At 38.3% G+C, this 20429-nt stretch overlaps 1 protein-coding gene across 10 annotated transcripts in view; it reads left to right on the top strand.

Moving 5' to 3' along the window:
- astn1 (astrotactin 1) overlaps positions 1–20429 on the top strand; it is a 418702-nt gene that overhangs the window by 239253 nt on the left and 159020 nt on the right. For all 10 annotated transcript variants that reach the window (XM_025900129.1, XM_019348325.2, XM_019348326.2 and 7 more), the window contains one exon: positions 17298–17402. In XM_025900129.1, the coding sequence (XP_025755914.1) occupies positions 17298–17402 (105 nt within the window). The remainder of the gene's footprint in view (positions 1–17297; positions 17403–20429) is intronic.

Consider the following 20429-nt stretch of genomic DNA (forward strand, 5'->3'; position numbering starts at 1 on the left):
GCTCATTAACAGCATATTCATTAAAGTGGGACAGTGACTTATCCTGATGCTACAATAATAAAATGAAGATCTGAAAATTTTGAGAAACGACAAAACGAATGCAGTGGTCGTTCCAGTTTCATTTTTTTAATCACATATGAAGCCAGCACTAGACCATTATCAAATCATATGAGGTTCAAACACAGACTTCGATGACTCAAATTTAATTGTATTGGATGCGGTGAAACACCGTGGTTTCTTGTTGGGGATTTGTTCAACTTTCCCTGTTATGATTTTATTGATATACTTTCTCATATCCTTTTCAAAGTTCTCCCCTGTTTCCTTGTCTTTGTCTATTTTATTTTGGTAATAAAGCTCTTGACTTGTTTCTGGTTGCTTTGCTCTCTTTGTTTTCCTCTTCTTTTTTGATTCTCTGCACAACCTGTGTGTTGTTCACACTCGTGTCTCCCTTGTATATATAGTCTGGTCTTTTTCACATTGTCTGTTCACCCTCCTGTGACCAGACACCCTGCCTGTGCACCTGCCATCCTACTGTTGCAGTTTGTGTTCACAGTCTTTGTTAAACTTCATCAGCTTGTTGAATAAAACTTGTTTTTACTTTCTCACCTCTGCAGTCCTCTTTTAAACATCTCATAACAAGTACGAGCTGAACACACAGTGTTTTAGCAGCTGGTTATGTTTGGTCACACCATCCATCCATGCATTTTCTGAACTGCCTGTCCAATTCAGTGTCAGTGAGAGCTGGAGCCTATTCCAGCTGTTACAGGGCGAGAGCCACCATACACTCTCACATTCACACCTACAGCAAATTTAGAATCACCAATTAGCCTGACTTGCATGTGGGAGTGTGAGAGGAAGCTGGATACCTGGAAAGAATCCACACAAGCACAAGGAGAACATGCAAACTCCCCAAAAACGCCCCAGCCAACAGGTTCAAACCCAGGATGGCACTGGTGTGTGGTGACTGTGGTAACCACTGTTAATATGATTGTCCTAAAATCAGTCAGGCACCCTTAGGCTTGCATGTATCATTCCAGCTAAAGTGTCCTTACCTAACTTATCAACACACATCTGAACTTCTATACTTCAGGCTTTTTCAACGTGCTCATTCTCTAGGTTAGCAGCTAATTAGCTGCTGGTCTGCATTTGTAAACCATGCAAACACATTGAGAATTCCCCTCAGTCTACTTCAAAGCTGCTGTGGGCCTTCCTCTTAAACAGCACACTGTTAACACTGTCAGCCCCTGACATGTAAGGTTACTGTAAGTTTGTCTGCTTTTTCTCTTGTTCCCCTGCTGGCAGCTGTCACTCAGACAAACACTATTACACCCCTCCAACCTCGTCACACAAGACAAAAGGGATCATGTCAGGCAGTGTACTTCATCCATTTAAAACTTGTACATTTAAATTCCGTTTGCACTTTAGTTTTTAATGGAGAAGGGGAAAGGAGGACACTTGGCTGCACTGCACAGAGGCACATTTCACATTCATATATTATATATTAATTGTAATGATCGGCATGCATTCATGTGGAAATCATTTCAATTTTAATCCCTTCTTTTTCTTAATACTCATGGGTCGAACCACACCCATCTTCAAATTCTGCTGTAAGCTTCATCCTACCTCAACACACCTGTGAAGGTTTGGAACTTTATCTTGTGGATTTGGAAATTATTGCTTTACTAAAGTCTGAGGTAAGAAACCAAAATAATCAGATTACGTCACGCTGGCTTAGTGCTAAATAGACTGATTCTTATATAGTGCCTTTCTACTCGAGCACTTTATACAAAGTACCTGCACTATTTTCTATGTGTGTGTGTGTGTGTGTGTGTGTGTGTACAGGAGCCATGACAACAAACATTCACGCACAAACAGTGAAAACAATACAGCCACCAGCAGTATTGTAGTAGAGTAGAAGTGTAGGGTGGCATTTCATAATAACTAACTCTCAGGACGAGTGCACATGTACGAGTTGTCACATATACAGTTGTAACAGGAAATCTGTGTTCCTTGTGGAAGTCAGTATGTCTGATCAGGATGGATCCGTAGCAGCAGCGGCTCTAATTCAGGGCAGCCAGAGGATAAACGATGAAATACCTTCACGACCCTCTGCAGAACCAGTCTCTTTATCAGTGGCTCCCGGATGGAGTTGTTCATCTTCAGAGGTTGGTGAAGGGCATCTGCAGCCCATCATTTCACCAGCTTTGTCATCATATCCTTCTCCTCCCCCTTCCCTCCTTCCTCGAGGTGGGGGGATGGGGTTTGGGGGGAGAAACACAGTTAACGACACACAGTCGCTGCTATAACTTTGTCATCCTAGTCTGATCAGTTAGTCTCACTTTCGTACACTTTTTTCACACACATGCAACATTACAGCGCACACTGTAGCAGTCAGACCTTGACTGTGCTGTGCTTTGACCTGGTGATGTTACTGCACTTTAGCCGCACTTCCCCCGCCAAGGGGGTTGCAACCGTATAACACTCCCTGTCACTTCACTCTGTGCTGGACTGGTTTTATGCTTTGTCAGTGTCCACGGGTCTCGTTTCCTAAGTGCTTCTCTGTCTTTCTCCTCCTCCTCACTCACTTTTTGTCAGTTCCTTTAGAGTGTGTTGACATTCAACCAGTTTGTCATGATGGTCATAAATGCCAAGAGTGCATAAACTTTAATGTAGTAAAGAGGGATACATTGGAATGTTAAAGGACATGTTCCAAGTCATATGTCCTTTAACATATGACAGGTCATATTACAGCATCATTTACTGGATATGCTGTATAGATTTTTCTTTAAACACACATTTTTAAAAAAAAGTATCAAAATGAAAGTGACATTGACACCTTAAAAAACCTAATATTTTTTAACATTTTTGCTAATTTAATTCTGCCCTTATTATGTTTTTGGAAAAGCTCATTCTAGAGTGTAAGCTTATGATTAGCCTTTCGAACTGCAGTATCAACTGTAATATCTTCAGGATTAGGAATGTTTCTGCCAGTGGCAGCACGGCAGTGCCGCGGCGAGCACTGTTGCCTCACAAGAAGAAGCTCCTGGGTTTAAATCCACCAGCTGGCCGGGGCCTTTCTTTGCATGCATGTGTTTCCTGTGCATGTGTGGGTTCTCTCCAGGTGCCCCAGCTTGCATGGGGTTAGGTTAACTGGTTGCTCTTCATTTTACATGCACATTTCAGTTAATTACATTTCCTGTTGGTTACTTTAGGGAGTCCAAACTAAAGCTGTGAGGCATTTTTGTTTGCAGGGAATCTGTTAGAAATAACTTCAAGTGTAAATACATGAAAATTCATTCTTTCGTTTTTTTTTTTACAGCCACTTCTGTTTTCAACTAGAAGTCAGATATAACATTTAAAGCTCAATTAAAATTCAATTTTGAAAGCAGAACCTCTATACTAATTATGTGTAGGAAGGGTTTTAATTTATTTCTCAACACTGATTAATTGCATTGAGTTGCCCCAGCCGGTTCCTGTGTTAAGCGTCAGTTAATTAGCTGACAACACTGGACGGGATAATTAATACAGCTGGGGGTCACAACATTCTACCTGAGGGGAGAAGAGCTGAGGCTGGGGGTCCCTGTGACACAGACCTGCCCTACTTGTAAGAGGCAGGTCTGTGTCGCCGAACAGGAGGATTGCTTTAGACCTCACGAGGGTTCAAAGTTTCAGTATACATGCTCGACTTAAGGCCTAGTTTTCAATATTTGTAAAAGATTTAGACCGCAGTGACCACTCCTGTGCTACAGCAGGACAATGCTGGGTGGATAAGTAATAACCTCAGTGATCTACTGTGGAGCAAGACTCTCTATCAAAAGGTTTGGAGTTTGAGTTGTTTGTCGTTGGAGGCAGCTGAAGGGCAACGAGAGCACATCACTAATTTAAGTTTGACTTTTTGCTCCCCATAACACCCAGCTACACCCACCTTCACACACAGAATTCAAGTAGTAAGCTTCCAGTTGTTAACTGGAAGATTCGGCACCGATCTATTTCAGAATTGTAGCTTGACATTTGCTTTTTTCTGCTTCCACATTTTAAAGGGCTGGATGCATTAGGTCAGGTTATATTAACAATCACCATTTAATCCTTTTCACATAACACATAACAATAAACATTCTGCATATATTGATTTTATTAAGCTGAAAAAAGGTACAAAGGAATGAACCATGTTATCAGCTGTCTATTTAATACATTCATCAGCATGGGGTATATTTATAGACGGTGGCAGACCTGCGTGGGCGCAGTTTAAATCCAGTAGAACAGGGCTTTTGGGGCATACAGAGTGGCAGTGATTCATAGTTCAACCCAGAGTCCCTCTCTCCCCAAGTCCCTCATAATTAAAGTCGAAGCATATGGCCTTGTGACCACGCAAGCACAGCAGTATCAGCGGAACTTTTCTGGCATCTTATTTTGAATCTCTGGCAACGGCGGCCCCTTTAGTGGTCCCTTCAACCTTCCTTCAACGCAGCGGAAATGAAAAGCGTGTCACCTTGAGATGTCACCAGCCACATCTGCCAGCCTAATTATCCCATCTTTTAGGCTTATTGATAATGGGTTTGGCAGTAAGATTTGTTAGAGTTTAGCTATATTTGTCAAGCCAATGGCATGCTTCATTGCCTGAAAGGGTTCCAGAGTGTTTTTGTCAGATGCACACATTTTTATTTATTTATTTTTTTAAAGTTTTGAGCCTGGGATCTAAGTGCAAGAGCTCAGGGTCATGGGGATTTAGTTAGCTTTGACAAATTTTATTCATAAAATCACAGCAATGATACCAAACGCATTTCAGTTCATCCATTGCAAACATAAATAGCTTTAGCACATTGTGATAATGTTTTTCTGCTAGTCTTTTAAGAAGATATTGAGATATTTTAAGAAATGCAAATAATTTCTCTCATGATCCTTGCAACGGCGAGGGTTAGGGTTAGCCATTGCTGTGATCTTTGAGGCCACCATCACGACAAGTCTTCATCTTGATTTTGAACAAAAATCATAAAGCACGACTTTACCCATCCATCCATCTCTTTCCTCAACTGCTGATCCAGGCCTAGTTCCCTCCATCATACTGAGCCAGGCCAGAGTCCAGAGACTAAGCCATATCTGCAATGGCACTTTAAAAGCAGTCTCATTTTTACTGAAATGTCTTATTGTGAAACTAGAAAAAAAATGTCACAGAAAATCAGCTCACACAGACCACAGTACCTAGAGGAATAAGAGGATTTACAAAGTAGTGCCCACTGTAGGTCACAGCAGTAATGCTAGCTTTGGACATGGTCTAAATGTTACTTCAGAGGGGCCAAGTACATTTCCTGCTTGAACAGTGGCTATATGAACAGTGATGTTGGGATTAGTGTAACTCGAAGAGACTGCCTGCTTGAAGGAAGACGAGAACAATGAGAATTCTTGATAGTAATCTGTCCTTGAAATATTTGGCTTAAGCTCTAATGTAACCACCCCCATGCTGTCTGATCATGATTTTTCTTCCATCCGTCTCTTTTTTTAAAATTAGAATTTATGGCTGAATAATTCGGGATCGTGGTGTATTACATTTGGTTTCCTATTAGAAAGTCCGTCCTGCATAAGGTCTGCTACTCACCCCTCACTTTTTTTTTTTTACTTCTCTGTCTTCACTCTCCCCTTCCTCTCTTTTCCCAAGTAAATCATTCATTCCCAGACTTATCCAAGAGTGAAATGGAGCACAGGCCAGGCTAGTTAATGGGGTTCTATGAGCCATAAGATTACTTTCCCACCTGCGCTCATTCCTATGAATCTTCCTTAGAGAAGCGACTGAAATAACAAACCCCGCCATAAGCCAAAGTTACAGAAGGACTGTTTAGACAGGATGTGGTTTCCATCAGCTTTGCACTTTTGGTGTCAAGCATCAGCAAGCCCTGCACTTGTCTGATATTCTTTGCGCTGCTTCTCTTTGAGACAGACTCACACATGTTAACAAGAGAACTCAATTTCGATTCCCTAAGCAGTTTAATTGGAAGTGGAACAAAGACGGTGAGGCTTTTTGTCTCCCTTTCCTCGGTGGAAATCACAGGTTATATTGATTTGTTGATTTATTTATTTATTTTTTGCTGACATTTTTCTCTCCATTTCTCTGAGTGCAGTGTGTTTTGGGATTTGTAACTCTCATTACCCGTGCTCCTCGAGTGACAAGACTTGTTTAGCAGCTTCATGAAAATTGAGTCTACTTTTTCATGCTGTGGCTATTTTTCTACAACCATGTTATTGTTTGTTAAAGCCACGAAGACCAGTATTGACCAGTGATGGCTCACAGACAAGTGAAATCATATAACCATAGCACTGAGGGGGATTTATATGGTTACATTTCAGGTCATTTTCAGTAAATGCCTTGTTAGCTGTTTAATATGACACTAAGCCTGATGATAGGACTCTCTCGATCAAGGTTACAAGGATTGTTAAATTTCTCAAAATTGAAATTAATTTCTTTGTTTTTAAAACAGTTACTGTTCAGGTATGTGTCTGTTCTGTTTAAAGTTATGTAGACAAAATAATTAAACAAATAAGTTTCAGATTACAAATTCATCTCTTTGCCATGATGACCAAGCAACTCCCATCCTCTGGCGAACTTCCTGAGATGTAAGCGAAAGCTTTGAGGAAAAATATATTGAGCAAGATTTGGCTTCAAAAATGTCAGTCTCAGTCAGCTGTAGGATTAACATTTAATTATAACTTAACCAAAGAAAGAACAAAGGACATTTTTTGTGGATAGTTTTACTATGTGGCAAAATGTACGAGCTCCCTTTAAGACTTCACTCACAAAAATTCAAAATCCGTTTTTATTTTGTGGTTGATGCCATAACTCTGTTTGATGTCTGAACTCTGTTTGCCTTCATATACTTACAGCAGCTGGAAAAACACCTGTGTATCTTCGACCTATCAAATGAATTTAGGGTTTAGAAAATATAGATATTATCTTCAGACCTCTGCAGCCATAAAGATCTGAGCACAAAGTAATTTCTTGTGTTTTATATTTTTGCACAAAATAAAATATTTCACTGACAGAGAAAAGCAAACATTTCAACTTGAAAAAAAATATCAATCTTTTATTACAAAAAAATGTCATTATGGGTCATAAGGTCCTAAAACACTTAAACTTGATTTTATTTTAACATAGGGACAAGTACTGCATGTAACATAAACCACATAAACTACATAAAACACACCACAGCATTTATAGCCTAAGGTTATATAAAATCCCTGTCCCTGTTTGAGACTTTAAAACACACACACACACACACACACACACACACACACACACACACACACACACACACACAAAATCATTACCAACATACATCTATATGATATATGCACACATTAAAAAGTTACTAACCACAAGGTCACAGAACACTTATAGGGAGCTGATTATGGATACACTTATATATTATTTTTAGATGAGTGAATATGGTAAAATCATCAGAACTTAAATGTGTTTAGTTTCTTGAGCATATTGTAATTGTAATGGTGCACCCTGATAGGTTTTTATCCCACATTTTATTCCCACATTTTTGTTGGCAGGGATAGCTCAGTAGGTAGTGTTTGCCCCATGATTTGAAGGTTGGGGGTTCAAGGTACCCTTGAGCAAAGTCCTGTCTCTACACACCGCTCAGTGGGTGCTGGATTGGTAGCTGCCCACTGCTTCACTGAGTGAATGGGTTAAATGCAGAGAACTAAGCAATTTCCTTACGGGACTAATAAAGTATACATTGTTATTTAATTGCCCGATCATATATCAACACAAGAGACTGAAGTGTTGTGTATGTCACTTATGGCCATGAGGTTACAAGGTGATTTACATGAGAGAAAATCACTGTCTGCATAAAAGTAATTGGAACAAGTATCTAATAAATTCAAATGTATGTGAGTTTGTTTTTGCAACTTTTGAATATGTTTCTCAAAATGTTTCAAACTTCAGGAACATTTGGAGATTGAAGGAATATTCCCATCATGCAACTTACTTTGCCTCTTTCTCTTTGGATAATGCAAAAGCGGATAGGTGAGCAAACATGGGTCACACAGCAAAAAAGTCCAGTAGACGGGAACCGAGGTTTGGATTCACTTTCTAGTGAGCTCCTACACATACTGTAGTCTGTTCATAGAACAGAATATTCATTTGATTTTGACTTTGATTTATGTAACTGTTACACAGCCAGAGCCCAGCACTGTCCAATCTTTATGAGTTTAAAATATAAACTCGTGCTAGAGTCGCTGCTAGACAGAAACGTTCTGCTTTATTATTAAATGTTCAAGCTTCCTTAACCCTGTAAAGCCTGAACCAATAAATAATTGCCAGAAAGTTCACTTTTTTTTTTTGCAAATGGAGTGTTTATTAAGCATTGTGAAAAGTTAGTTAAATATTAATTTGTCCTTTCAATTTCTTGTTTAACATTGTATTGCACAGATTATTTGGGTGGGGGTGTCACAAAGATGATGTAGAAGTTTTAAAAATTCACATGTCAAATATGATACACCTGGCACCAGATACACCAATCATTAATTTTTCCTTCTATTTTATTTTTGTCACCGAGGAAATCTAAGGACTCTATTTATTATTGATTTCCTCTGTCTGATGTCAGCTGTAATAATAACTCTCACAGTGACTTCCCTTCAGTGGTGTAGTGAGAGACTTCACTAAGCCTGACCAGCAGTCAGGATGTTATGGGTTAAATAGAATATCGCCTATGGCTTTATTAACGATGTAACGTACCCGCTGTTCTTCATCATTTTTAGGCTGCGTGTTGTTTTTCTGCTTTAAAGGTTCTTATAGCAGCTGCACAGTAACAGCAGGAGACCAGACAAGTCCTTCCCACATGCTCCTTCCTACTTACAGCTAACTAATAAGAGCTCAGGCATTGTAAAGACTTTCGACTTTATTCGTGTTAAAGCGTAGCTCAAGCATGATTTTGGCCCTGATGTCTAATTTTAGACTATCGGTCGGCCTTGAAGTCCTGATCAAGAATTGGCAACTAGTATATTGGTTTTGTTGCTGCTTTCTACATCAGCCATTTTCTGTCCTAATTGGTTCTATTTCTGTTCAGAGATCTTTGGCGTCAAGCTACAGCTCAGCTTTGCATCCCTTCTTAAAGTCACCAAGCTTTTTCTTTTCATTTCTTCACCTCATTTTTTCGCATCTCCTGTCTTTTGCGTTGCTTTATGCTTTAATAGCCACTTTATCTTTGACTCTTTATTCTGTACTAACACTGTCACTGGAGGGAAAGAACTTTTAAATTCTGTTCTACTGAAGTATTACATAGACATATATGTCTTTCATCAGTTTGAAGTTTAATATTGCTGTTAATCACATAGTTAGCCATGACACGTCCACCACCCCGGCCATGGTGCATTTAATCTGCATTAGTATACGACCCATGTAGTCCCGTCTTTATCCAGCTGAAGGACGTTTGAAAGAACCGTTTTTTCCCTCTGTTCACATAAACCTGTTTCTTTCTCAGCTGGTGTTAAAGAGCAGGATTGTTCAGGGCTCAGTCCTGGTCATTCTCATCATGGACAGGGAGCTGTTCAATGTAGCAGTAATTTGTAGACCAGCTGGTAACACTGTAAGAAACAACATGTAAGGCTACAGAGCTATTATAAGCCTGTGTGATCCTGGACTGTGTCGGTCCTTTCAGTTATTGAGGAGGAGATTACAGAGTACTGAAGATTGTACTCGACTACTTCATTAAATATTCTTGAATTTGAAGTCTCTGGAATATTGACAGACAACAATGTGTGATCTGGTTATATTCAAAAGGTGGGCCCACCACTAACAACAAAAACATAGCATTCTACTTTAGGAGTTCAAATTTGACAGCTCCTTTGTATTTTCACACAAAGACTACCTAATGACTAAATCTGCTCTTTCGGGAGCCAGACAAGCCTGTAATTTCACTTATTATTATTTTGCTACACAAAGTGGCCTGTTTCACATTGTTCAATTCCATGTGTGATGCAGTAAGCATGAGTATTCCTGCCTTTATATTATTAATAGTGAACAGCACTGCAATCATCGCAGCAGCGCTGTGACACTGAGACCCTGTGGTTCCTTTTTGATTTATAGGATTGAATTTTATTATAAGGTACATCCCATAATTTGCTCCTACATTATTTCATTGTAATGAACAAAACTAATGCCATTAAATATAATGCAGTCAAACTCGAGATTAATGTAAAGCATTTAGATGAGTCAACACTGAAAGTAGGAAAGAAGTCATCTAAGCGACAGCTGGTCATTAAGATGGTAATGTGTAAGGCTTCCTCACACAATTTTCTGTATTTTCAGTTTCTCTTATGAAGTTTATATATCATTTAAAAGGCATAAACATCTATTTTTTGACACTGAGACAATTTTTGCTATTTAATCTATGTACCAACAATGATTCGAGTTACAGTTGGATGGTGATTATGGAGTAAAAGTGCAGAATTTCAGCTGATATTAAACAAAAAAAATTGCAACCAAGTTCCATCAGGAAATTACTGCTATTTTTATTCCCAGGCCCCTGCTTCCAAGGGAAAAATGTAATTGGACAATTCACTCAACGGCTGATTTCACTGAGAGACATGAACTATTTCCTTGTTAGTTCTTAATGTAATATATAGGTTAAAGGTCTGGAGTTGATGACACAATTGGGGCATTTGCATGTGGAATCTGTTAGTGTGAATCCACAGTAAGCAGATTTCAGTGCGAGGAAACGGGAAACATCTTTAGGCTGCAAAAACTAAATAAGTCCATCAGACTAATGCAAGCAACAGCAGTTTCTGTCAAGCAAACCCTTCAGAATCTTCTGAGAAGAAAAAGATTGAAATGGTGAGTTGAGACATTCACTAAGGACAGCAGGGATGGACATTCAGTGGTCCATGTGGTCTTCACAGCATCCAGCAGAGACGGAACACTCGCCAGGAGGTATAAATATCATTATCCATCTCTACCATATTCATCCGGTGCATACAACACCGGTAAAGCACGGTGTATGCAATGTGATGCATGGGCATGCATGACGTCTGATGGCACCGAGTCAGTGCTGTTTATTGATGATGTGGCAGAAGACAGAAGCAGACAGATGAATTGTGGAGTATAAAGAGCTGGACTTTCTGCATAGATGGACAGCGCTTCAAGGTTCACATAGATAGTGACCCAAAGCGGACTGCAAAAGCAAACCAGCTGTTTTCAGAGGTATAAAAGAGGGATCTATTCTGCAGTGTCCAATTCATTCACTTTGTATCAACCCAACCAAGAAAGACAAAACTAAAGACAGAAAGACCCCAAAGAAAGCTGGATCAAAAAATCCTCACAGGAGGGAGAAGTCAGTCTTTGTACACGGGTTCCAGACTTCAGTCGTTGCTTGAAAAGAATTCCCCAAAAACCATTATTATGAATTTATCCAATTACATTTAAGCCTCTGACAGTGGGGGCTCTGTTTATAAAAACTGCTGTTATTCCTTAATGATTTCTACTATCCAACAAATCTGTGTTGCCCTGTGGTACACCTGTCTCCCAAACTACTGCATACAGCATAAAGCTCAGAGTGCTGATTAGTGCTGAAATGTATGGACGCAGTTTTGGAAACTTGAAGATGTCCGAGGATATAAAGTTTTCAGCTTTTTTTGTTTTCCGTTGTAAGCGAAACAATGCAGCACATTTATGATTTATTGTATGCTTCAAGTGTCAAAATGTTATTTGAGCTTAAACTGCCATGGCAGCAGTATCTCGATGTGTAGTGTGGTGGTTTGAAAAATATAATGTGTCTCTCAGAAGAGAAAGCACTCAAGTTACAGACCGAGTGTAGTTAACTACAGCAGTAAATGTATGCACAGCTAACTTGTGCTGAGCTGGACCTTAACCTCAGCTGAGGTTTACTGTTTTTCGGCAGGTTTTTTTGTTTCATTTTTGGGGTTTTTTGTTTGTTTTTTACTCTTTAACATTATTTTTCCCCAGTGTGGTCTTAATAAGAAAAATTTCCCCCGTTGTATTTTTACAAAGGAAATCAGCCTTCGTACACAGCACGGCCCTGACCAAGCTGCTTCAGTGAAAGGCTGCATGCAGAGAGACTGTGAACTTGGGATGTTTGCAAAGTGAAGTTCAGTCAAATTAATCATTCTGTCAGACAATGAGAGCAGAGCACCCCAGGGCTAAAAGGGAGACAAGGCCTTTCAGCAAGAAGAAGAATACGCTGCACTACAGTATATGTTTTAGGCTTGTTATTCATTTTTACTAAGGGAGGCGGGGGATGGAGATGGGGATGGGGAGGCTATGTAGTAGTGCGCTCTCGCTCTCTTGGTGCCGGGGAATATATCTATCGTTCTGGGGAGCCATTTCCCATAAGAGGGGATAAATGGATGTAGCTGAAGGTGAGGACAATGCAGGAACATCACATTTAGAGGCTTATTCATCAAGTTCATATGTGGTGTCAAGCCTCTGCCAAATGTTGCATTTTCACAGCACCCTTGTAGAGGAACTGTTACTGGCCTTGTACACATCCACAACAATCGTCATGCTTCATATCTAATTTATGTCTCGATGTTTATTCTCAAAAGAAACAGCCACCACTGCATTCGCTCTTCTGTTATTTTTCAGACAGGTCCAGCTTCCTTTTGCACCAGGACCACTTCCACTTAGACCTTTTCTTAAATGTACAAGTCAGCAGTCAAAGTAAAAGCCTCACAACAATTGACCTCTAATAATATTTAATTTATTTTGCAAACTGAATGCAATGATTTACAAATCTCTTATGACACATGCAAGACAGTAGAAGGTACAAATTTATCTGTAACTTGTATTTATGTGGCAGTTTTTATGATGACATGATTATGATATAACATGATGAAGATGAAAACCATTCTGACTCAAAACTATTGCTGAACATGTACATAATGGACCCCTAATTACAGCCAAGTTCTGATCCTTTACCCATACCTATGATAATGAACGGCTTGGCTGAAAATGAATATTTTCTGGAGCTGTGGATGGGTTTCCAAACTAAAATTGCTATTTTATACTAAGTTCAGCTCAATCACACCAACACAAAACAGTCCAAAAGATGTAAAACATCACAATTGAATACTGACACTGGGCATAACAGTTTAATTGTTTTAGTCAATGTAGTGGAGTTGATAACATTTCAGCAAAAAGACTAAGGTGTCCTTATTCAACATATCTGTATTTTTTCCTTCCTAGGCCTAACCCTAACTACTAACCTTTAACGTATTCGATCGTATTTTGGCTTTTGAAACTCAGGGACAAAAAGTGTGCATGATAAGTAATCCTGATATTTTGGGGGACAAAAACAAAACCAAATTCACTTCTAAATAAAGCAAAGCTTCTATATGTGTCATTTTAAATGATTTTGAGGTGCCTGAACTGTCAGAGGTGCAGATCAACTTGTCTTGATCGCATGATGTTGTCTTTGTGGATGTCAGATCAGAAAAATCCATGCATCTGTTGTTCTAGACACCTCTAAGAAGCTGTTTCTGTTCAGATTTGTGTCACAACTTCTGTAAAGTTAACACATCTGCACCTTCAGTACTTTTTCCCCCCAATTTCTAAACCTGCTGTTACACTTTAAATGGTGAAATGAAGCATGATGATCTCAAGCTAGCCTTCCATATAAGGGACAAAAAAGTTCGTCCTCAGAAAGGTGACAGATGTGTCCCAACCAATTTCAGTTCCACAATATGCATCACGAATTTTTCACGCTGGTTACTGATACGTCTTCATTTCTTTGCCGTGCACATACACCTCCACCCTTCACTGGTGAATGCAGACATCCTTTTTCTTTACTCATCATTTATCGTTACCCTCTCACCTTTTCATAAAATAGGTGCACTTTTTCTCTCCAATGCACACAGGCAAACCTCATATGCACACACACACACTGACACACAGTTCTTCTCTTTCGCCTCCCTCCATGTCTTCGCCTCTATGGTGTCTGCAGTTGCAGGATATGCGTCTCAGTCCACAGCACTATTCAGATACCTTCTGAATGTGCTTGCGAACACCGTGGGAGCAGTCACAGTGATGTATTGCCGTAATCCCACTGATGCAACATGACATGGCTGTCAGTTGCCATGGGAGACTGGGTGATTTATATTCAACAGATCTGTTTATGGTCTGATATAAGTGATGTTAAAGGCCTGATCTGACACTCTTATCTTTAACTAAGGGTGTCCTGCCACTGAACAGGCAGACGCTTTATTCTTGACAAGAGTTAAAGAATTTTTGCGTAATCAAACTATTTCATTTTCGTTACAATCCCGAACGGAGAAGAGACAAAGATTATATATTCACTTAACATCTTGTTCCCTTAGATTATGTGTGCTCCATCACACACTGTATATAATTTATAATTGATCAGAAAAAAATACGTTGATTCATCCTTTAATTTTGGCTCTCTTGCACCCAGGTCTTTCCCACTGTGGTACTCGACAAATGTTTCTACTTTGTCATGTGTGCCATTGCAGGCTCATTTCCATGTCTATGTGCTGTCCTTTATCTGCCACCAACTATTTCTTGCCTTGGGTAAGCCAGCAGGTTGGCAGTCAGGGGAGCAAAGAGCATGCATAGCATTTGATAAACTGCGGTGGATCAAAATGAAAAAAAAAAAAAAACCCAAAAGAAAAACAAACATTTGCACATGGGTGACTTTTTCGGGCAGACGGTGTGGGCATTATTGATGTCAGCAGGGAAAGCTAAATGAGACTATCAGTATATGTAATATACTGGCCTGTAAATGGATGCTGTGTGAAAAAAAAAGCAGCATGAAAAATATCAACTGATGGCACTCCGTCACATAGCTACACCGAGGTGCTCAAGCACTCTGAGGTATCTGACAAAATGCACACAGATCTGCATAAATGAAAAATCTTCAGATTAGGTATTGATTTATCCTGATTAATTTATTAGTCTATAAGCTGGAGTCCTTATTTGTGTATATGAAAAAATAACACAGTTTGACAGGCATAAAATAGCATTTCCGCATCAGCAAGTTGATTCTCAACGAGAAACTGACGACTGGGATATATAAGCATGATGCACAGTATTTTTAGGAAACTGTGGAAAAGTGAAGGACAAGAGAAGACGTGGCAGACGTAAACTTATCTATAGCAAATGAAAAGTATCTGAAAGTCATGTCCTTAAACATAAAAAATAAAACAATAGGGGGAAAAAATCGAGCAAAGACCTGACTGGAGAGAAGAGAATCTGACCATTCACTTGATCGATCTACAGTTTGCCAAAGCCTTATTAGAAATGGTCTCAGTGAAAGGGTGGCTGAAGCCAGTCATTCAAGGAAGGGAAACAAGAAGAAAATGCTGTGGTATACAAAATTACACGAGAACTGGACTGAAAAGGTCTTATGCAGAGATATATCAGAATTAGAAATTTTTGAAATCACTATTGGTATATATGAAGGAGGTCAGGAGGTACAACAGTGTGTCTACAGCCATCTGTGAAATGCTGTCTACGCTCCGTCGTGGTTCGTCTTGGGTATAAACACAGAAAAGTACGGTCAGATTTTGATCCACTGTGCAGAACCATTAAGAAAGCATCTGGTTGGCAACAGCTCCATTTTTTTGAACATGACAATGATCACAAAGCAAGGTCACAACTGGGTAGGGCTAAATGCACAATGGAACACTGTCAATGATGGACTGGCCCCCCAGAGCCATCCATCCTCATCTGGACAGAGGATGGAACAAAAAGCAGCCAACATCCAAAGAAGAGTTTTGAATAGCCTTCAAGAAGCCTGAAGAAGAAGAGGAAAACATATTTAACAGAGTTTATACTATGCTGAAGAACAAAGGTGGCCTTACCAAATACTGACTTTCAAGCTGGTTAGAATTGTACAAAACTGTATTTACATGTATATTTGCAGCTTTCATTAAATTGCTACACCTATTTCCTGTTTTCCTAGCAGCATATAAAGAAATTAGCACATTACCAAACTCAATCAATCCTGTGTTTATTTGTTAGCACAGAAAAAAAAACTTTGAATGTCAGGCATACTAATTCTTAGAAGCAATATTCTGTTGCTGTACAAAATGACTTTAAAAACTCTGCAGACTAAAGGGGATAACCAGAAATAACAGAACACTTTGTTTTTTACTTTTTGTTTAGTTTTGTTTTTTACATGCTTCTAAGCCGAAGGACAAGTTTATTTGATTTGCAAATAGACTAATTAGCCTTAAAGTTTAAATAATGACTGGAAACTTGTATGATTAATGAAAAACACTCAGCAACATAAAGTTAACTAATTAGGAAATTTTCATTCATCATTTTACAAATCGCACTCAGTATACTATTTTCTCTGATATACCATGAGACGTTTATCTCTTTTTCAAATGGTAATACTTTTGTCTTAATAGATTGTATTAATAAATCAACTAAAATAATAATAAGTTGTGATCTCATTAATTTTTGGGGGGGTTGACTTGAACAGAAATTATTGTTGTGTCTGAGTATAAGAGAAGTTATTTTAATCACTTCTAATTATGCATAAACCACAGCCTATCATTGTCATACAGAGGACACAGGTCATAAAAGAGAATACACTGAATTATGGGTAATTGCCCTTTTTGTACGAGGCTAATTAGGAGTTATTACAGACTTTTAGTGTTCAGTGCAAATTCAAAGTGAATCAATGAACAGTTGGGATAAAAAAGGAATCTGTGATGAAGCTATTTAGTCTTATGAATAAATATTCAATCTGCTATGATTGTTTAATGATAAACAGCAGGCAGGTTTCAAGAAATAAAATTTCTCATTTTAACACTGTGTGACCCTGACAACTTTCACTGCATGAACTTACATTATAAAGAGCTTCAGAAAATCACAGTATTTGTTTGATATTTGACCCCAAGATGTAAAAGTTTGCTGTGTGACTAATACTAACATAGTCTTACTTTAGAATTCATGTGTTTTATACTTAAAGGAGTTCAGTATATTACCATATTTCAGAATAAATGCTAATGTTGCCATTTCCTTTTTTTTTTCTAAGCAGCAGGTAGCTGCAGATGCAGATTGTGTTTCTCTTGATCTTAAACTGGAGCCTGTTCTCCCGTCATCTAAGATATTATTAATATTTATTGCATTTCCTTCCTGATTTTTCAGGTAAAGTAAACAAGAATGAAATATAGGGCCACCCTTTGATGTTGCACTGAAGACTGCAATCTCCTCTGCTTTGTGGGAGTAAATAACACATTAATATTATAGTTTTCTTTGCTTTATTTATTTTTGTTTTACAGGAAGTGTGTTTTTTATGTGTGTATAATTGCAGGTATGGTGAACTACAGCGAGGTGTCTGGTTATCCGCTCGTTCAGCACTGGAATCTTCGCTCTGTGCTCTATCACGTCAAACTCAATCAATGGGTCCTCTCTCAAGGTAAATCACACCGAGCTTATATTACTGATTCTTTATTTATATTGTTAGTAACCTTGCTTCGGTCTCCACTGAGAGGAGCAGGATCGTAATCTATCAGTTACTTAATTTTTAACCAGAAATGCAATTTTTTTAGATGCATTTAAAGCTGAACTTCATATTACACACCTTGGGTCTTGAATTCCAAATGCAAATTAAGCCATTTATGTAAACACTGCTTTTGTGCTTTAAGGCATGCATTAACAATATTAAAAAGCCACTTTTTTGTTTAACATTTTTTTACATTTATATATTTTTATATATGTGTATCTCCTGTAAGAAACACAAAGAGTTCGACACAACAACACAGTCCCAGTATCCATCAAGAAAAGCACACTTCGGTTTACTGCATTGCCATGACAATGGGGTCTAAATATCTCATGTCATTGTTGAATTTTTAGGACCAAAGTAGCATCATATGATTTGAGTTGTGTCCATTATATAAAATGAAACCCATGTTGCAAATTAAAAACAGTCAGTTATTGGCTGATCGTGGTGGAGCCGTTCAGCTGCACTGCTTGAAGAAAATAAATGAATGAGGGGCGAGTTCCTTTTAATTAAGTACCTAATTGGATACAAAGTGTTACTTTTAAAAGGGTGCAAACTAACAAGCTACTCAGAAAGTAGAGCCAGAAAATATAAATGTAATTAAAACCTCAAGTTCTTGATCAGCTGAAAAAAACTTGCAGCTAATTGAATATCCAGTAATATCTAGAGGCCGAATGCACGGGTCCAAACTAAATCCGAATAAAACAGCGTAAACATGTTTTTCTAGCAGCAACAGCAAAGGTTGGTAACAGTTCACATAAAACGGTGGCCTTTGTACGAGCACGCAGAGTCAGGCTTGATAATGGGGTCCTAAAGTTTAAGGTGAGGTTAATGCCTCATAGCAAGAGAAAATGAAATCACATAACCGGCAGAGCCCGAAGGGATAGACACGTTAAACAGTTTTATTCATTGTAGGAGGAGAGAGGTTGGAATGTCACAGTGTGATAAGTGAAGATTAAAGTCTGATGAGACACACCGTCAGCTGTGCAAAAGCAAATTCAAGCTCATTGAGAATAGCTTTTTAGGTCTGTTGTCATCTGTGACATTAAAGCTACTTCCCACAAAATCTAGCTGTATAAATAAAGTTTGCACCTGACATCACATTGAGGGCAATATAGAAACAATTCTTATCACGATAACTTTATTGTCATATTAGTCGATAATGATATATATCACGATAGAAATCAAAAGACTTTCTCTGTCGAGCTTAAAGGTTCTTTTTCACTCCTAAATGTGAATGTGAACATGTGAGGTTAATTTCGGTCCAAATTTTGGTTAAACCAAAATTGTTTGTCAAGTTGTACATATACTTTAACACTGTGCAGCTGTGTTTTAAATAAAGAATATAAAAATTTCATAATAATAATAATAATAATGATAATAATAATAATATTGAACAACATGGTTATGTATCATAAGCCAAAATCTTAATTCACAACAGGCAAAAGTCTCAAGTGTTACATAAGTAAACAAGTGAACTGGAAATCTAAAGTTTCAAAGAAAAAAATGAGCTCCTAATATAAAAAATTAAAAGTCTATTCTAGTTTTTCGATAGAAACATACTTTTTTTAATTGTAGGGACAAAATAAAGATTGAAACTATTTTTGCATATATCTAGTACAAATTCAAGAAATTCAAGGAGAACATGAACTCAGACTTACTTTAGGTCTGGTTATACATCAATACCTCAACAGCGTCCCCGTCTTTCGAGTCTCGTTGGGTCGCCATGTTCAGCAAAACTGTCACTCAGGTTTCCATTAACAACTTCTGTTTTCATTTGTCTTTTATCCCACTCGCACTACTCGTGTTAGGAGTCCATATGCACTGTATGCATCAACCTAACCATATATGGCTCTAACTCTGTTCCAACCACATGCCTGGTTTGATGTGGCACTCGCCGGGGTTTCACGTTCTTGATCAATCAGCTCTGTCAGGCTTATATTAACCATGTTTCATATTGCTATCAGGCAAATTTTTCATAATAATTATTTGTATCTTTTTATCGCCCAGCTCTAGTTTGAGGTTTAAATACATACAAGTTTGTAACAAAGGAAAAAGTTTCAATTAATGTAGCTTATATAACCGATATAGCTTAATTGCAGCTTATACAAATTAGTGTAATTTTGAAAAAGAACACTGTGTTGTCATAACTTATTTTGAAACAGTAATAGCTACAAGCATAGAAATGTGTTACTTTTTGATACTTTACACCCAACGCTGCATTTGTTTTGTTTTTTCTCTCTCACTCATTTCCTCACACGATTGTATTTTAAAGCTCAGATGTTTCTTCAGGTACAAGGCAATTGTGGTTTGATGTTAAAGCTTCAATTAAAAACTGGATGTCGCGTTCAAATATGACTATTATTAGTTAATAATATTATTAAATACTAATTAAGATCTACTGTAGCTGGCTGATTTGATGGGTACCCAGAAAGGAGGTCAGCATACAGACATATGCATGCAATTAGAATTGTGCTTCTCTTTTTCTCTGTCTCTCTAATAGTCTGTTATATATCAAACCGCTTTGCAGCCATAGTAAGATCGAGTCATCCTGACAGCACCTGCCATGCAAACTTCATAGAGTAAGATAACTGTGGATAGGTACTTAGTCAAGCAATACTTTTCACTGAAGGCTGCTCCTACTCGCTGTCACGTCAAGGATTATACTGAAGTCCTGACGGGTTTTTCAACACTAACTGCATAAATAAAAAAAAGAAACACATATAATCAGTGTCTCTCTTTTGTCTTTACCACACGGTATCGCTTTAGTTGTTTTGTTGGCAGTGTGTTTAAGCGTAACGTAAATATTTAAATAATGACTTCAATCTTTCTGCCTGGCCATCAGGAGGATCATTTGATAATTTGGATTTTTGTCATGCTTTAAGTGCATGCATTATTCATAAATCTATCATAAATAGTTTCCCCTCTGATAAGTGAAGGCAC

This window comes from Oreochromis niloticus, linkage group LG18 (assembly GCF_001858045.2).
Source record: "Oreochromis niloticus isolate F11D_XX linkage group LG18, O_niloticus_UMD_NMBU, whole genome shotgun sequence".
NCBI lineage: Eukaryota > Metazoa > Chordata > Actinopteri > Cichliformes > Cichlidae > Oreochromis > Oreochromis niloticus.